The sequence below is a fragment of the Onychostoma macrolepis genome, chromosome 07 (assembly GCF_012432095.1).
Source record: "Onychostoma macrolepis isolate SWU-2019 chromosome 07, ASM1243209v1, whole genome shotgun sequence".
Taxonomy (NCBI): domain Eukaryota; kingdom Metazoa; phylum Chordata; class Actinopteri; order Cypriniformes; family Cyprinidae; genus Onychostoma; species Onychostoma macrolepis.
This window is the reverse complement of record NC_081161.1, coordinates 19,929,003-19,948,360: the sequence shown is the minus strand read 5'-3', so window position 1 is coordinate 19,948,360 and position 19,358 is coordinate 19,929,003. Positions and strand designations below refer to the sequence as shown.

Here is a 19,358-nt window from a genome sequence, read left to right as displayed (position 1 = left end):
TACACAAACTATACAATATTCATGTTGCAAGTGCAAGTTTGGATCTGTTTCCACATGCCTCGATCTCCTGCCCTTTATGAGGGTTTAATGATGAATCATTCTGTTGGAAACTATTCTCGAGAAAGTTCATGTCTGAAACTTCTTTACTGCATGTAGCACCCACACATACAGGTAAAATCAGTATTTCAACTGAGGACTTCACTTGGCTGTTTGGAGCAGGACTGACCTGCGAGATTGGCTGGTTTACGTAGATCCAGCCAGTGAGTGGATTGACTCGCAGATACTCCGGCTGCTCCTCAGACATGGAGTAAGTGATGGCCGCGTTAGTGCTGTAATCATCATCATGCGCAGCCACGCGCAGAAAACTAGTCCCGATCATGGTGTCCTCACGTAAGAAGTCTGTTAGAGGGAAGGCTCTGATTATTTAACATGCATTGGAAACACTGTCCTGCTGGTGCATAATTAGACGAAAAGCTTTGATAACTGTCATATCCTATGATCCTATCTGTGAAATTGCAAGTGCAAGATACTTTGATAAATCTTAACCAAAATAAATTAATATCAAAATCAATTTGATATATAATTCTGTGATGAGGAGTTAGGAATGTGTGAGGAAAATGACTTTCTCAGTTAACCAGCTTTATCAGAAAGATCATGCTGTTTGACCAGCTGACAGAAGTTTGCAGTGATGGCTCACCAATTAAAAACAGACTAAATCAACACAAACCAGCATAACACTGTGTCCCATCCTGATCTGAGACAATATAATTGCCATACCCTTTATGCTAATCAGAGTTTTATTCTAACCAGTCAGGACAGCAATGAGCGACATTTGTTTATTGACAGTGTCACACCAAGTAGCCCTGCCCACATTGCAATCTCACTAGGCTGAATTAGCACTGTTCATACATATTAAAAACACCAAAGAATGAGGACAGACATCAGCAGCTGCTTTGACTAGTCTTACAAGTTTTATACATTTTTATGGTAACACTTTATAATAACTGCATGCTATGAATCATTAGGTAAGCATTAGTAAATAGTCAGTTTATCCTTTATAAAGCATTGTCCCAACATTAATAGTCATTAGTAAGCAGTTTATAAATACAGCTATAAATGCCTTGTTCTTGATTTATAAGCATATCTATTACAAAGGAGATTTAAAGGCTCAGTTATCTTCCTAACAGAAAAAAATAAACAAACACAACACAGAGGGATACAGAACTCAGAAATATTTATTTCAAGATAAAAAAAATGAAACTGTCCAACTGTACACTTTAATTTTTCTTTTTAGTTGTACAGTTTCATTTTTGCATCTTGAAAAAATATTTCTTTGTTCTGTATCCCTCTGTGTTGTGTTTGTTTAACTTGTCTGTTTGGAAGATAAATAAGCCTTTAAATCTCCTTTGTAAATGCTTTATAAGGTATAAATAGTCCTCACTTTAGATGAGCTCACAAAAATAGATGGCTGGCAACTACTAAATGTTTTATAACTACCTGACTTAATCATGAATTACAGCAGGAATATGTGTTAATAAAGCATTTATTAACACACTGAGCAACTATTATCATGTGTCTAAATAATAAGATTTATAAATGTATATTTAAATAGTTTATTAATCATTTACTTACACTTTCTAAATGATCTTATGAACCACTGACAACTCCTAAATAACTGGTTTGTAAATAACGTAATAATTTAGAAATGATAAACTGATCATTAATAAAGTATGAAAATACAATTATTAAACATTATAGATATGCTCAAGAACAAAACATTTATAGCTGTATTTATAAACTGCTTACTAATGCCTATTAATGTTGGAACAATGCTTTATAAATGATGAATTGACTATTTACTAATGATTAACTAATTATTCATAGTGTGCAGTTATTATAAAGTGTTACCATTTTTATTTGTTTAATTTTTTTCTGTAAGACAGGTCTAACATTTTCAAGTTTCATAAAATTTTGATTACCCCTTAGCTAACTGCTAGTTTCTGACCAGCTGCTAATCATTCACTCACTCTCATATTGTTCCAAACCCATAAGACTTCGGTTAATCTTCAAAACAAAGATTTTTAATAAAACCTGAGAGGTTTCTTCCTATCCACTGAAAGTCCAGGTAAACAAAACTTAAAAGATTCAAAGAGATTAGTCCTAAAATTAATCCATATGAATCGAACAGATTAATCCAAGTCTTGGGAAGAGATACATTCACTTTATACACTGAACACTTTCATTTACTTTTATCTAAACAATGATTGACATGCATACATATGCTAAACTTTCAAGCTTTATTGTTTATCCTATATATTGTGCTCTATGCGGGACGGTTACTTTGGAAATGTAATAGGTTACAGATTACAAGTTACCCTGTTTAAAGTGTAATAAGTAGTGTAACTATTCCAGTTACTTTATAAAAGTAAAGTACCTGATTACATTTTACTTTTTGATTACTTTTCTAAATTTTATAAACCAGATAGGGTTAACCTTACAGTAGTGCTCAACACTGAAAACTGTCAGACTTTCAAAATCATCACTTGGATTACTTTATAATAATTATAAATATTATAATTATAATAAGTTAATTTTAAAGCACAGTCACCACAAAATCAGACTTTACCACCTGTTTTTACTTCTGCGGTTCAATAAACATTTAAAATCATAAGATATAGTTTAATAGCTGTGATGCTGTTTTTGAAATCAAATCTTTGCATAGCTATGACAGGAAACACTGACATCTAACAATACTTTGGAAAAAACTGTTAATCTTAAAAAAAAAAAATACAGCATATACATAAACCCAAATAGGACATAAAACAGTTATTGAATAACCATAATATAGAATAACTATTCTGTGTCCTAAACTCCTGAAACATTTGTGTGCCATATATGTTTTGGAGCAGTCAATGCAATTTGGGAAAGAAATCAATCAAATCTGAATGTGTGTGAAAATGTATGTAACCCCTTTTGTGACCCATTTTCACAAGTAACCGTAATGTAATTACACTTTTATTATTATTTTTTTTTTTATCAGTAACTGTAACTGATTACAGTTGCATTTATTTTTCAATTACATTATGTAATTCTGCTACATGTAACTAGTTACTCCCCAACACTGGCTCTATTTATGTGTGTTCATATGCAAATAAAATTATTTTAAATTTAGTGGCTGTGTCTTAGATAAAAGTCTTATCTTTTCACAAGATTTTGATAAATCAGTCCAGTTCATATGAATGCATTTTATAATGCCTTTATAACTTTTCGGATCTTTTAAATTTAGTGGCTGTGTTTGTGCAACTAGGTCCAGATACTGTATGATAAATCTCTCAAGCACCATATGGAAAATCATAAAAAGCATATATTCAGTATAAGCTTCAAGGAGGTCATGAAAATGTAAGACATGTGTTTTAGTTTTCCACTCTTCAGCTGCAATGTGTTGCGAGAGAACTGTTCTGATTGATTATGTTTTATGATTGACAGTCGCATCTCGCCTCATTTTCGTATGTGACGTGAACAAATTGGCTGTTGCTGAAATCTTCCTGCACAGCACTTGTTTAGAAAACTATGTAAAGCAGCTTGCAACAAGCATGGATATTTAACTATACAGGTGCATCTCAATAAATTTTTATTTATTTCAGTAATTCAACTCAAATTGTGAAACTCATGTATTAAATAAATTCAATGCACACAGACTGAAGTAGTTTAAGTCTTTGGTTCTTTTAATTGTGATGATTTTGGCTCACATTTAACAAAAACCCACCAATTCACTATCTCAACAAATTAGAATACTTCATGAGAAAAAATATTTTTAGTGAATTGTTTGCCTTCTGGAAAGTATGTTCATTTACTGTATATGTACTCAATACTTGGTAGGGGCTCCTTTTGCTTTAATTACTGCCTCAATTCGGCGTGGCATGGAGGTGATCAGTTTGTGGCACTGCTGAGGTGATATGGAAGCCCAGGTTTCTTTGACAGTGGCCTTCAGCTCATCTGCATTTTTTGGTCTCTTGTTTCTCATTTTCCTCTTGACAATACCCCATAGATTCTCTCTGGGGTTCAGGTCAGGTGAGTTTGCTGGCCAGTCAAGCACACCAACACCATGGTCATTTAACCAACTTTTGGTGCTTTTGGCAGTGTGGGCAGGTGCCAAATCCTGCTGGAAAATGAAATCAGCATCTTTAAAAAGCTGGTTAGCAGAAGGAAGTATGAAGTGCTCCAAAATTTCTTGGTAAATGGGTGCAGTGACTTTGGTTTTCAAAAAATACAATGGACCAACACCAGCAGATGACATTGCATCCCAAATCATCACAGACTGTGGAAACTTAACACTGGACTTCAAGCAACTTGGGCTATGAGCTTCTCCACCCTTCCTCCAGACTCTAGAACCTTGGTTTCCAAATGAAATACAAAACTTGCTCTCATCTGAAAAGAGGACTTTGGACCACTGGGCAACAGTCCAGTTCTTCTTCTTCTTAGCCAAGGTAAGATGCATCTGATGTTGTCTGTGGTTCAGGAGTGGCTTAACAAGAGGAATACGACAACTGTAGACAAATTCCTTGACATGTCTGTGTGTGGTGGCTCTTGAGTCCATTCCTTGTGAAGTTCACCCAAATTCTTGAATCAATTTTGCTTGACAATCCTCATAAGGCTGTGGTTCTCTCGGTTGGTTGTGCATCTTTTTCTTCCACACTTTTTCCTTCCACTCAACTTTCTGTTAACATGCTTGGATACAGCACTCTGTGAACAGCCAGCTTCTTTGGCAATGAATGTTTGTGGCTTACCCTCCTTGTGAAGGGTGTCAATGATTGTCTTCTGGACAACTGTCAGATCAGCAGTCTTCCCCATGATTGTGTAGCCTAGTGAACCAAACTGAGAGACCATTTTGAAGGCTTAGGAAACCTTTGCAGGTGTTTTGAGTTGATTAGCTGATTGGCATGTCACCATATTGTAATTTGTTGAGATAGTGAATTGGTGGGTTTTTGTTAAATGTGAGCCAAAATCATCACAATTAAAGGGAACCAAAGACTTAAACTACTTCAGTCTGTGTGCATTGAATTTATTTAATACACAAATTTCACAATTTGAGTTGAATTACTGAAATAAATGAACTTTTCCACGACATTCTCATTTATTGAGATGCACCTGTATTTAGTGCCTATACTTATTTGCAATGTAAAACCCAACAGGTATAAAACATGAAAGATGTTAAAAAGAAGGTGGTCATTGCTCACATTCGTAGCGCAAGTTCTCAAATTTGGGGCTGTTGTCATTCTCGTCGAGGATAAGAATGTTGAGTTGGCAGATGCCTATGAGGGGGTCTGCCGCTTGGTCCGTGGCTGTCACTGTTACAGCATACTCTCTCTGCCTCTCCCGATCAAACGTCATAGCAGTTACGATAACACCTGAAAAAGTACCGATAGTTAAACAACATTCACCAGATTCTAATACATATATATATATACACAGATAATTCAATTTAGTTGTCCACAGTAAGGTCGCATCTCTATTTAATATTGTATAAAAAGAATGAAATGATCTTTTGAAACCAAGCAAACAACATTATTTAGATGCAAAGCAGATTTGTGTGAAATATTCCTTCATTTCTGTGCTTGAGTTCAGAGAGTCAAATCTCTCTACAGCTCCCTATTTGCATTTAAGAAGTCATCACAAACGTGCCTCACGTTTCTCCCACTGCAATCCATTCCTATTTTCTCTCTTTATTCTCCTCTATAAAAGACACACTGATTGATGTCCAATGAACAGTTACATTTCATAAAGCATTCCATTTCTTTAAAAAGGGGTCTTGAGACGACACATTTAAATGCTGTCTTTTCTCTTCCTTTGAGAGTTGGCACGTTTTGAAAGGCTATGATTAAAGTGAATTAAACTCAAGTTTGAATTCATGAAAATACTTCAAGGCATAAATTTCTTTGTGAGAGTGAGAGAGAGAGAGAGAGAGAGAGAGAGAGAAAGTCAACAGTGAATGCATGACATTATTAAAAGAGTGCTTAATGAGACACTAAAAAGGTTGTGTTAAAAAATATTCTGTTTCAAATCCCGTGACTATTTCAACAGCATCTGATTATTTTGAAAGGAATGACAATGGAGACATCTAGTTTTATGCTCTCAAGTACAGTAATTGAGTATACATTGACCCAGGAATAAGCTCATTGAATAAGTGCACTTCAATTGTTACCTGTTTCTGGATCAATGCTGAAGGCAGGAACCGTGCTGTCTTTATGCATAAAACCATATGTTACTTTTCCATTGGCTCCTTCATCAGCATCATCTGCATGGACCTGCAGCACAAATGTTCCCGCTGGCTTATTTTCCAGAACTGATGACTTCTCTTTATACTCCGCACACTGTGAGAGGGAAAACAGAAAAAGAAAAGAAAGATGTATACAATAATCCAACTATTTACTCTTGTATTAAGATCTGTCTTGGGTGATCAGATCACAAGCGGTCAACTGAGATACATTTTTGTTTACATCAGGTAATATCGGTCTCCAATGCAACTTCAAGCAAAGCTTGTGAACAGAATCTCTGAGGGCCACTGTGATCACAAAGCACAACAAAACCAAATAAAAGAAGTGGTAAAAATGTTTTATATTTTCAATTCAATGGTAAATTAAATTACTTTATATTAAGTAGCCTTAACTACACTTAAATAAAAAAAAAATTGAACTATTTACTTATTGTGTTCATAGTGTATTGCAAAACATTCATGCTGCTATTGAGGTGGGTTAGGGACAGGTTTGGTGGTATGGCTAGGTTAAAGGGCGGGTTAAGGTGTAAGGGATGGGTCACCAGTGTAATTATACATGTAATTACAGAAATTAATTACATGCAGGTATTTTTTAAAACAAGTACAATATAAAAACATATGCGTACACAATAAGTGGATTGTACCAAATTATTAATTTGAATGTAAGTACATAGTAGTTATGGCCACCTGATATAAAGCGGGACCACATTACTTATAATAAATAAATAAATAAAAAAGAACACCACATGACACAAAACAACAAACAAAACAAAACCAAACAAACGCAAAGCTTCTGCAATTAGCACTTGTGCCTGGATCACTCAAAACAAATGATAACAGGGAAGGGTAGTAGACAACATGCTTATTACAAAGACAGTCTCCCTGTAGCAACAGGAGAGCTACAGTGTCTTCTGATCTGCTTTCACCTTTGAGCCTTATGAATCGTTTGAACTTTTGAAACCTTTGGCTTACTAACCCAGATCTTTGAGATGCAAAAAGAAATGATAAAAATAGTGATTACTAAGCATTGACACTACAATGCACTACATTTTAATCATCAGTATATGAACAAAATCTGCTCATGGTGAAATTAATGAACAATTTCACTGATTAGACAATGTAGGTTATAAGTGTTCTAATAACAAAAAAGGGTCAATGAGCTGGTACTGTTAGGGAGAGATGAATAAGAAAAGCAGTAAACATTGCGGAGTGGACGCACATTGACGTTATGAAGAATGAGAGAGGAGGCGTATTAATCCTTATCTCTTTGGTACTGTTGAGATTCATCTCTGTTTTATAATTGAAGCGCCCTTGAATCAATTCCATCCCACTGAATCTGTGGAGACGTCTGGAATAAGCCTGGATAATTCAGCCATGCTCCACCACCCACATACCTTCTTCATCCTCGCATGCATGTGTATGAGTGTGCGTAATCACAAAAATAAAAAAAAGTGCTGCCTTCCCTTCATCATTAGTTTGCTCAGCTTAAGATAGCTGAGGTTAGATGAGACTCTGGGAGAACAAATACAGTATATAAATCCCTTTAAAACACATGGTGACAATTCCCAAATCAGTCCACCAACTTTTCCTTTGATGGCCACTTCTGACACCTAATTAATAACAAGGGACACAGCCCTCTCTGTGATGGTCTCTTTCATCCTGCAGCTAGCTAAAACCCGGCCGCTAACTCTGTGTTGTTCAATCAGTCAGGTGAGCGTGAAATCCCATAAAGTCGGAAGTGCAAACATCAAGCGTTGTACCCCTTGTGAGTCCATCTCACGAACCTCCAGAAACCTGGCAGTAAAACACACATGCCGTGGGCATACAAGTAAGAGAACTTCTCAGTAGAGTTCCATGAAAACTGATGTTCACACATCTACAGGAATGGTTTGGTATTCCAGAACACAGATATGATGGGGGAATGGGACGAGGTTCAGGTGGGAGTTTTATAAAAAAACAACAAAGAACTTTACTTCTTAGTTACAACCCCTTTTTCTCACTTAAAAAGAATGGATAAAGGTATTCTAGGAAGCTAGGATGGCACGGAAAAGGATGAATAGAAAGTGTGCAAAGAATAGAATGAGCGCAAAAACGGGAATGGGGTTAAAATATCTAGCTGAGCTGCGGCATAAATGCTTTATTTATTTAATTTTGAGAAGTCTGGCTCTGAGGTCTTTCAGTGCAGCAAGAACTGCCACTTTGGCTTCCCTGTGCTGGCTCAAAAATGAAAGAGATGTCTTGCATCTCAGTGGATGCTAATTTACTTCACACCCTGCCAAGAGAAACTAAAAAAAAATACTCCACAGACCTGAAGAGAAGTTTTTAAGTACTAAACGTCGGCCCACGGCCAAGCATCTCCTCACCTCACCGTGCAGCCTGGGGAGATTAAGACCCTCTAAATATCTTCAATGTTGCACTCAACCCATATTTACTGGAGACATCAGGAAGCAAGCAGACCCATAATGATTCAGCACATATTTCAAACACTTAATTAAAAGTCTGCAGCTGATCAAGCAGCAGCCCAGGTTGCTTTGCTAATAATATCTCATGAGAAAAAAAAGGGTGGGAGTGGATAAATTGGGGAGAAAACTAAAGAGACAAAATAGAGAGAGAATATGCGAGAGAAAACGTGATGACAAATGCTCTATTCCAAAACCTTCAGAAGAAGAGAAACAGCTTTCGAAAGCAGGTGGGCCCTGATGCAAAGGTTGTTCAAAAGGAAGGCAATTATTTTGCCTCCTAAGGCACCTAATTTTGGCTAAAATCTAGGAATATGTATAGGCCAAACATGAAATGATTATATTTGAATATGTATTCATAAAACCTGAGTATGTAGTTAAGTCTGAATAAAACAAACAAACAAACAAAAAAGCATTCAGGAACAAATATATATTCAGAGTTTACTTTTACATATTCAGGATTTATAAATGAAAATGGTCACACTTTATTTTAAGGTCCAATTCTTGCTAATAACAAACCATTAATTCCATCTTTTGCCTCGATAAACTCCTAATTTGCTGCTTATTAATAGTTAGTAAGGTAGTTGCTAAGTTTAGGTATTGGGTAGGATTAGGGATGTAGAATATGGTCATGCAGAATATGTGCTTTATAAGTACTAATAAACAGCCAGTATGTTAATAATAAGCATGCTAATAAGCAACTAGTTAGTGAGAATTGGTCCTTATACTTAAGTGTTACTATGAAAATCAGAATATAAACAAAAAAAAAAATACACCTGACGTGTCACTCAGCGTGAGTAAAATCCATTGCGTGGCTTATTGCTTATTGTTAATAACTCTTTTAACATCAATCAAGTCCCGCTCTTTATATTCTTATTCCTGCATGGTCCTTTCAAAACTGAAATCAAAATGTCATACGCAAGTGCTTTGCTTCCGATGGACAAACACAACTTTCTAAAACAAAGAAGGTAGACCTTTCAGAAAACGTACAAATAAAAATCATTTTAAATGTTTAATTCATATTTGTAGCATCGGGATCGCTAGACAAGGGCTTAATGAACTAATTTTTGAGAAACCTCAAATTTGACCACAATTGACATTTTTTCATTTGTTTTGCCTGTAGCTCGTAATTAGCCCATGTCCCTTCCAAATCATTTTGCCAGCACGGGTCACATCTATACTTTCAGAATTATAACTTTATATGCAGGATTCATGAATGATACAAGTAGCAGTTGTTTTGGAACAGAGCTAATGTGAGAGTTGAAAGGTGAAGAAAATAGATAATTACACTGTGAATAAACAGACATGCACAGAGATAGTATATACAGACAGATTTTTTTTATACACAGTACCTTTTCAAACACAGGTTTGTTGTTGTTCACATCGTCAACTCCTACAATGACCTGGGCAATGGCAGAGAGTGACTGCTGCCCACCGGAGGCGTTATCATCTGTTGCCGTTACGTTCAGGACGTACTTTACTCCCTGAAGTCTAGGAGACGGGCTGGAGCGGAGACGGATCAATCCTGTGTGGGGTGACAGGCAAACATTTAAAGCAACATTTAATTGGCCATTACCCTCATCGAAATCCCACTCAAACTCCATTCAACCTCAGCGCCTTCTTTGAATTAGCAAATGATTCCTCGTTAGTTCAACACAGTTTTAACACGATCGCATCTGAATTGATAAAATGTGCTTATCAGGGAGTCTGAGCTGTGTTCTTTCCATACACTGCATTTGACAAACAGACTCTTATTTCGTACATGAAAGTTTGTAAACGACATAGGACTTGATGAATACATATGGAGCCACGAAGACTAATCTCTCAGCCCTCATTCATAATGCAAAGAGGCTGTTTCTGACCTTCAAGGCAATGATGAGTATATTTGCTATTCCTGAGGTTTGCACTATGCAAAATCCTGTACATATTGTATGTTTTTATGGATGAATGTATGTGTTGTTGCAAATGTGCCAGGGATATCGTTATGCTTCATACATTGTGTCTTATCTGCGGAGACAGCCGGAGTCAGCTCCTACGTGACCCTCCGCGGTACACCATGCAGCGCCATCTCTTTCAGGAGAGCGCATTAGACTCTGCTGCATTCAGCTCTGCATTCATAATCTGAAGAGCTAGATGACTGCTATCTCCAGCTAGCAGCAAAGGGACATTAAAGAAACCAGCACATCAACTGACACAGACTTGGCAGGAGGGAAATCACATGTACCCTAGTTTCTTGAATTGATTCTAATGCATAACGCTAGTCCTTTTGTGGCACAACTCAGGGGAAAAAGAACATGTAATCAATTCTAATTCAATCTGAACACCCCTAGCCGCACTAGCTCCCTATCCAAATGTTAGTGGGGGCTGAAATGAGTGTGTGTGTTTGGATTTTGTGCCTTGAGGAGGCTTGTCACAGGTTCTAGCTCTATTCTCTCGACAGTTGTATCAACTGCAGGCTATGAGAGCCACAGGCTAATCTGTTGAGACTCCAGTAACATTTTTCCAAAACCTCCGTTTCAACCCATACAGAGGCATTGCTACGGTATGCATCACCGCCAATGATTTTAAACAGAGATACATACAGAATTAAATAAAGAGCTTGAGCCGGGATTATAAATATTGACAAACTGGCAGCTCACCCAACAGAAATTTCAGTAATGATCTGCGTGTGATTTATCTGTCCTTGAGCCGGAAGTGTCTATTACGATTAGTATGTAGTACCCTGGTGGAGTCTAGAACAGGACACAGATGGAAGAGGCAGCCAGGACATATCAGTGCACATCAAAGATAGAGATGATGTTTCTCCAGGGCTCTGACGAGTAAATGTGGGTGAGGGGCATGCTAGTGGCCCTCTCTTTACGCCAGTTTACATCACTGTCATGCCCGCTGTGAGCTACAGCAAACCAAATACCTTAAATATGGACATACTGTGTGCATATGTGTGTGTGTGTGTTTGCACTGTGAAAATAACCCAAAACATATCAAATGCAATTCTTGTTTGAAGACAGTAACCGACATTAGCCAGTCTAAAATAGAATTTCATAAATACTAGAATCAACCATTGATATAGCAAAAAATAATGCTTAAACAGTGTTAATCTCATCAACAAAATTACTGGGAGTACATTCATTTAGGTGAATTCATTAATGTAGCCTAAACATGAGATTCAAAAGTTTGCGTTAGCAAGTTGTTTTGTTTTTATTTATGTATGTACGTATATATATATGTTCTTTGTCTCACCAAGGCTGTATTTATCATTTATTTGATCCAAACTGCTGTAAGAAACAGCAATATTTTGAAATATTACTGCAATTTAAATGACATTTTCTGTAAAATGTGACTTTTTTTCAGGATTCTTCAGGAATTGAAAGTTCAAACGAACAGCACTTGACAAGTTGACAAGTCATTTGACATTGACAAGTCATTGATGCCTGCAGCACATTGACTTAATTTATTCACATTAGTTATTTTGGCTATTTGGCTATTTATCTGATCAAGTTCTTCTGTGCTCAGACTAATTTGCAATCCTTTGGCAGTTCGATAATCTCTGTAATAATCTCAATAATCTTTTCATGCCTTTTGCAAGACATTGCACTATTTCATGCTTTTCATCTTCAGAAAGAGTTTTCTTCCTCTCCATATTGCATGAAAACCCAGATAAACACATGATGAACATTTAGAAAGCGGGTGGTCAGTTTCTATACCAGCTTACAGCAATGAACAAAGATTTCAATCCGAACAATTTCAAAACAGATCCAAGGCCAGTGACTATTATTTTTGAACATAAGTTATTATGAAAGTAATGTGAGAAAATGAACACTTCTCAAGATATAAATATGGTAATAACACCACATTTGTTTTTACTAGTGAAAGCATAGGTGAATAAATATACAAAACCTATTGCCAGTGTGTGACAATATATATATTCAGAAAAAAACAAACAGTTTGTGTATTCTATTTTATGGATTGCTGGACACATCCAGAGCATCCTTATCAGTTTTTGTAAAATGTTAACAGCCTGTCAGCCAAATATATTTTCTGGCAGTCTTTTATTTTTTGCAATGCATTTCTCTATTGCCAGGCATTCGTATGATGGAACCTTGTTTAACATGAGGCCTTTTAGCAGGACAAAGAACAAAGGAAAATCAAAACACTACAAATAACAGAGGAAAATAAAAACGCTTGACAGGTGCTGTGTGCTGCCGATGATCTGGCTGATTATCAGCGTAAACACTATGCCGCCGTGCCGGTAAATACATCCTTCACGGACCGGATGCAGTCTTTGTATTTATGTCTTTAATACAAAAGGCCTGATCATCTTATTGACTTTGCTGTTTGAATCCTTAAAGGGGTATTAAATCAAACTGAGCGCATTCCTCTGTGAGTTACAGTAAATTAACAACGAGCACAAGCGCCTGGGCCCTTATTCGCACCAACAAAAACAACCTAATGGAGGAGAAGCTCTAATGAATGATAGAGGGAATTTCAGGAGAGTCGGAGATCTGACGAGCCGTAGAAGGGGCAATAAAGGAACGCTTTGATCTTTAGAGGAGAGAAAAGGAGGAATTTGCAGGGAAGGGAATCAACAGAGACACTCTTTAAGGAGCTGCGGTGATTCCAATGAAGCGGTACATGTTTGAATCACCTGAATGGAGCACTAAATTGAAGCACTGTGAACGTAAGCAGCAAACATATTTTGTGAGAAGGACAAGTGAAGTCCGTATCTTACGACCGATCTTCTTCAATCAAAACGCAATCAATCAAAACATGTCTAGCTCTTTCACTGTTGAGGAGTGTGAGGCAATTAAGTCGTGAGCTGTTTAGCAAATGCTGTTACTTTGAGGAGTTAAGAAATTTGTATTTGTAGTTGCCAATAAATATTATATTTACTGAGCCACTGCTAAACTTCTTCAAAGTTTCACTGCATTTTCATATTAGTTAATAGAAATGTGCCAATGCCCAGTGAAAAGTTCTGTAATCATCAAGGGACTCAAAGTGTCTGATCTGTACACACACACACTCCTAAAGGATATACTTATAATCAAATAAAAAGCTTACCAACCGGATCGCTCATATTTTCCTTTTCCAATTGATGTTTTAGAGTTATAAAAAAGAAAAGAAATAAAAGAAAAAGAAAATCCTCCTGACTATATTTCCTATGAAACATATTTCTTATTTTTACAACTTCATATCTCACAACTGTAACTACTTACTAAGAACCGTGATTTCATTTCTTGCAACTGCAACTTTATTTCTTACAACTGACTTCATTTCTCACAATTCAAATCTCTCTCTCTCTCTTATTTTCTTGTTTTTTTTTTTTCTTCCCTAACAATTACCACATTTTCTTTATTTTAATCTAAGGCAGGGACGGGATTTCATATTAACAGTTATATCCTTGTGTGGGTGTTGTAACTGTAACGTTTAACAGTTTTGCCAAAAGAAATGCTTTACAATAATTACCTCTTCATAATTAGTAAGTGGCTAATTGTGTATATATGAAATGACTTGTTTGTTCAAGTGACAACTATAAAAAAGTAAATAGATTCATGGAAATCATACATGGCAACTTTTCAACTGATTTGAAATGTAACTGACACATTAAAGCTTTAAACTGCACTTAAATATGTACTTTTGCATCATTTTAAAAACTTAGAAGAACTAGTGTGATCTAAAATATAGTAGAGTACATTATGTACTTGACTGTTCAAACAGATGTTGCTGTTGAATTCACTCACTTTCCTGCCATTCTGAATTTTACCGTTTACCAGATGTTCACACTACACATTGTGTCTTCAATTAACCCTTAAGGATCCTTCAGATTAAAGTCTTCTTTTCTGGTCGGGATGCACATTCTCATCACATGATATGTTTTTGAATCCCATCCTAACTGCTCCCGTATAATTTCCCATCATATCTATACTGTTCGTTCTATAAACAATAAAATCTTCCGTTTACATCAGAGCAGTTTTCTCACTATATAGAACATAAGTTTTAGTTTGGTCTGCATAAGGTTTATTCATATACTACTCTTGTGTTTTTTTTTTTCCTACTAGCCAATAAAGGGACAAAAAAAAACATACTTTGAATAAATATAAAAGACGACTTTGGCATTTGAATCATGTCCAAGGTAAAAGACGGATTAAGACTTTTATTTGAATAGCTGCCCTGCCATGATCATACAACTGTGAAAGTACATTTAATTATTAATTACTATTAAAGTATCATTAATAGTTAAATGACTTATGTATAACATGATGCAATGCAATGTAAAGAGTTTGAAAGAAACCACTGAATTAAGGCTTTTCTACTGCACAGCTCCTTAGTGAATACTCATGAAGCGTAAAACGGCAGTCAGAGAGATCAAAAGAGTAACACCAAATCTGAAATGGACGTCTCACCTTTCTGGCTGTCGATGACAAAGTTGCCCTCCTCATTGCCTGCTGTAATTTTGTATGTGATCCCATCACCATCTGGGTCCTTGGCCAGCACTGTTGCAACCAGAGTGTTGGGACCTGCGTCCTCAGAGACAAAGGTTCGATACCTGTTTTTAAACAAACAAACAAACATATTTCTTTCAAGATATCTTTCATGTTAAACTCACCACAATACCATGTTGTCATTACAGTGAAACAAACACAATAAGGTCTCTATGTTAATTGAATGCAATAAGATTTCCGTACGAGACGAGGTTGTTGCTTACAATACTACTTGGTTAAATAGAAGCTGCAAGTAATCATACTTGTGACCATCATTATACATACAGTGTTTACCAAGGATGTGTTGATTAAAAGGACGAAAAGGCAGCTACTAGTAAACAGCAAAAAAAAACCCCACAAACCTGCATGTGGTATGGATAGCAAATAGAACAAACAGGAAATGAATCAAAGAAATGAATCAAAATTCAGTTTTTACTAGTTACATTATGAACACTATGTAATGCCTTTAGTAGTGTGTTCTTGCCATGTCTCAGTTATAAGTAAAGGTAAAAGACGTGACATTTCTGGCACACGCTCTATGTGGTTCACCAATCACGACCCACTGGGACAGCTAAACAATCAGAGCCCATTTTGTATTTTTGGAAGGAGGGGTTTCATCAAAATAGGAACTAAACAGAGTGTTCAAGACAGATTGGGAAGAGAGGTGCAACAATAATGTGAAATGAGAGAAAAATAATGCATTTTTGCTGCAATCAAGCATGAACGTGTTCTAGTACAACAACAACAAAAAACAACAACAAATCAAGACTCCATAAAATGACTTAACAGGACCCCTTTAAAGGTTTGGGGTCAGTAAGATCTAGTATTACAGTAATGAATGTAACTTTCATGCATTTTGATTGAATTCTTACTTCAGTGTTGATGTTTGCTTGATATAGTAAGTTTAACAGCATTAAAGAGGGCAAATGTTATCATTCAAATTCAAAAAAGATTTGTTTTTTAATTACATTTTTTTTTTGTGAGAAAGGCCAAAAGAACCGCATTTACATTAAATATAAATCTTTTGTGGCATTATAAATGTTTCAACTGTCAATTCTCATCAATAAAAAGCATCCTTGCGCAACAAAAGTTTATTTCTTTCAAATATATACATATATATATACACACATACACATCATATCTGCTTACTATGATCAGAAGTTCTTAATTCCCTCTGGAAACTGGAGAACATGTTGTGCATCTGTTCACTATTGACCTCTACAATATGCTACACATTATCTGTGCATGAAAGAAAATGAATCAAATCAAGTTAAAGTGATCATATGCAGTATGTTCGAATAGAAAATTATGTTTGAACTGTGTCTAAGTAAGGCATCATAATGAAGCTTGTTACAGCAGGGGCCTTTTAGATAAGAGCGACCTGAAGAGACTGACAGCTCTGACCGTGTCACCGCTTCAGTGACTCAAGTGTCTGGCCTCCAGCTGTAGAACAAACACACACACACACACACACACACACACACACAGGGACGACTTTCATTGTCACAGAAAACCCATTATTATTTTGTGAATATAACAAAAAAACGAGTGGGGGGAGTGCGTTAGACCACCCCTCCAATGTTCAATAATAGATTTCCCACCGAAAAAGAAACAGTTGAACTAGTTCGCTCAAGGGGCTGTTAACAGACAAAGCCAACACATTTCATGCTAAGCCTTTCTTGCCAAAACCACGCTCACACTTCATCACATCTGAAACAATGCTGTCAATGGAACAGCACCTCGTGGCGACAAGACAAACAGTGCCTCCACATCTGCACAGTGTGCTGTCGTTTGAGAAGAGAGCAAAACGCTGACAGACTGCGAGATACTTCCATAGTCTCAGCCACCATTCGTTATTATTCAGCCGCAAAGATTTCATTTAAGTCACATAGGCAGCACACTGATGGTCTTTTTGTTGTGACAGAGTGTGAGACATTTCCTCTTGATCTGAGAAGGACATTGATGGTGCATCAGAGCGGCTAAAGGTCAACTGCCCTGATGCCAGATTGACAATGTGTTCGGGATTCAGCCAGTTAAGAAATTAATCTGGAGCTGCTTGTGTAGAAAACTGTTGCTTGTGTGCAGGCTGTGAATACTAATACCTCTGCGAAACCTCTAGATGGAATGAAAGCCAGTTTGGCTAAATCTGTTCATAAATAAAGGAATAATCAAAGCCACTGAGGCATCCAAAGGTAGAACTTCTGTAAGACTGAAGCAAACATAAATCAAGAGTTCTGGGAAACAAAGTTAGCTTAAACTCCCATAGCCAACGAGCATCCATTTTTCTTTCACCAGAGTGTGAATCTGAATGTCTGGTTTAAAAGGATAGATCACCCAAAACAAAATGTCTGTCATCATTTACTCATTCCAAACCTGCTCTTTCTTTTTTCTGTTAAAGGCAAAAGGTGAATTCCTAAAGAATATTCTGGCTATAATGAAAGTGAATGAGGACGGGGCTGTCAAGCTCCAAAATAGCGAGAAAACACACAACTGAAGGAACATAAAAATGAAGTGTCCTGAAGCTATTTAATGAAGAGAGCTCTTTGGCACATTCATGTGTAAAGATGTTTAATCTTCGAATGAGTCAAATCTTTCCAATGAAGTTGGATCCAGTTGATCCAGTTCAACAAACAGGTCTGTATGATTCATTTACAAATCTAATCTTGTTCTTGGGTTTATCTCAATGATTCAGCTCACTGGAGGGAAATATCATATGGGGAATGTTTTCATTCAATCTGCGACCTAATTTATGCAAAAAGGCGTAAATATTGAAAAAACTACTTGCAAATAAAACAGTGTTTCCATCCAATGCATTCACGATAACAAAATCTTTTATTAAATGTAATAAATGACTAAAATTTTAGAGTGTGCAGACAAAATGCATGGACGAACTAGGTTAAGGCAAAGTCACTTTTTGGTGTACATACAGGAATTTATTCAGTAATGTATTTCAGTTGTTTTTATATGTATGCATTCTCACTGAAGACCAACAAAAACAACAAAATCTTCAAGCAAGATTATGCATTTTGGAGATTTTATTTGCATCTTGATGCGTCCACTCAGCATTTTTATGCAAAATCTGCATAGAAATATGTGGATGGAAGCCCAATAATAACTGATGTTTCAGCCTGAGACAAAACTACTGGTTTTAGAAGAGCTACTTTTAAGACTCTTTCATAGTCTTTCCGCAGTTTTTCTGAAGCTTAAACTCATTCATCATAAAAGCGATAAACGCGTTCTCCTTTTAAGTTCCACTGAAGAAAGTAAGTCATACGGGTTTGGGACAACATGACAGTGTATGAATGATGACATTTGACTTTCCATCAGAGCAAGTTTAGACAACAGAAAACTGGACTTTATAGAAGAGAACAACATGATCAGTCTCTGTCAATCTAACCATGAGTCCAGATATGAAAGTAAAAGCGATGCTGATTTGCCAAAAAGAAGACGGATGGAAGGCTGCAGAGATGGAAATCCAAACAGAAAGATCGAAACAAGGAGATAAGGAGGAATGAAAGCTCAAGAATGATGAGAAGACACCAATCAGAGGACAGGAAATGACAGATATAGAGACAGACAGAATGACAGAGGGTAAGAGAGCTTGAGCCCATCATCTCACTCTGTGTAGGGCTGATTGATGGCTAACAGAGGGAAGGTGACAGGCGTTTCATGTAGGTGATTTATGTCATCCATGGAGACACCATTGCTTGCACTTTTTCACCCTGTCATTGCACCCCGGCGCTGACACGTGCGTGACATCCGCGACCTGTAATCTGTTAGAAGTCTCAAAGATCTGAGATTGCGCTCACACACACACACACACACACACACACACACACAAACAAACAGGGACGGGACGGGACAGGACCCCCCACCCCCCACAGAAACACACACACAACTCAAAAGGTTTGTTTTTAGATGTTAGCTCTGAGGATCTGTTGAGCACAGCCTTTGAGAAACCTGTCACGGACTAACCATAAAAAAACGCCTCGCTTACGTCTCCCTTTCTAAGCCATTGCCATGGCAACAGTGCAGGTGATGGCTCTTGTGACAGTGACTGACAGCTCGCAGAGGCCACTTTGTTCGAAGCGCATGAACCAATCAGACAAGTGAAACGCCGGCTCGTCAGCATTCACTGTATACTTC

At 36.8% G+C, this 19,358-nt stretch overlaps 1 protein-coding gene across 1 annotated transcript in view; it reads right to left on the bottom strand.

Moving 5' to 3' along the window:
• The window catches only part of si:ch211-186j3.6 (neural-cadherin), a 303,408-nt gene that overhangs the window by 125,362 nt on the left and 158,688 nt on the right, over positions 1-19,358 (bottom strand). The window contains exons 7-11 of the mRNA XM_058782964.1: positions 15,135-15,277; positions 10,086-10,258; positions 6,203-6,371; positions 5,238-5,408; positions 227-399 (exon numbers count right to left, since the gene is read on the bottom strand). Of these exons, the coding sequence (XP_058638947.1) occupies positions 227-399; positions 5,238-5,408; positions 6,203-6,371; positions 10,086-10,258; positions 15,135-15,277 (829 nt within the window). The remainder of the gene's footprint in view (positions 1-226; positions 400-5,237; positions 5,409-6,202; positions 6,372-10,085; positions 10,259-15,134; positions 15,278-19,358) is intronic.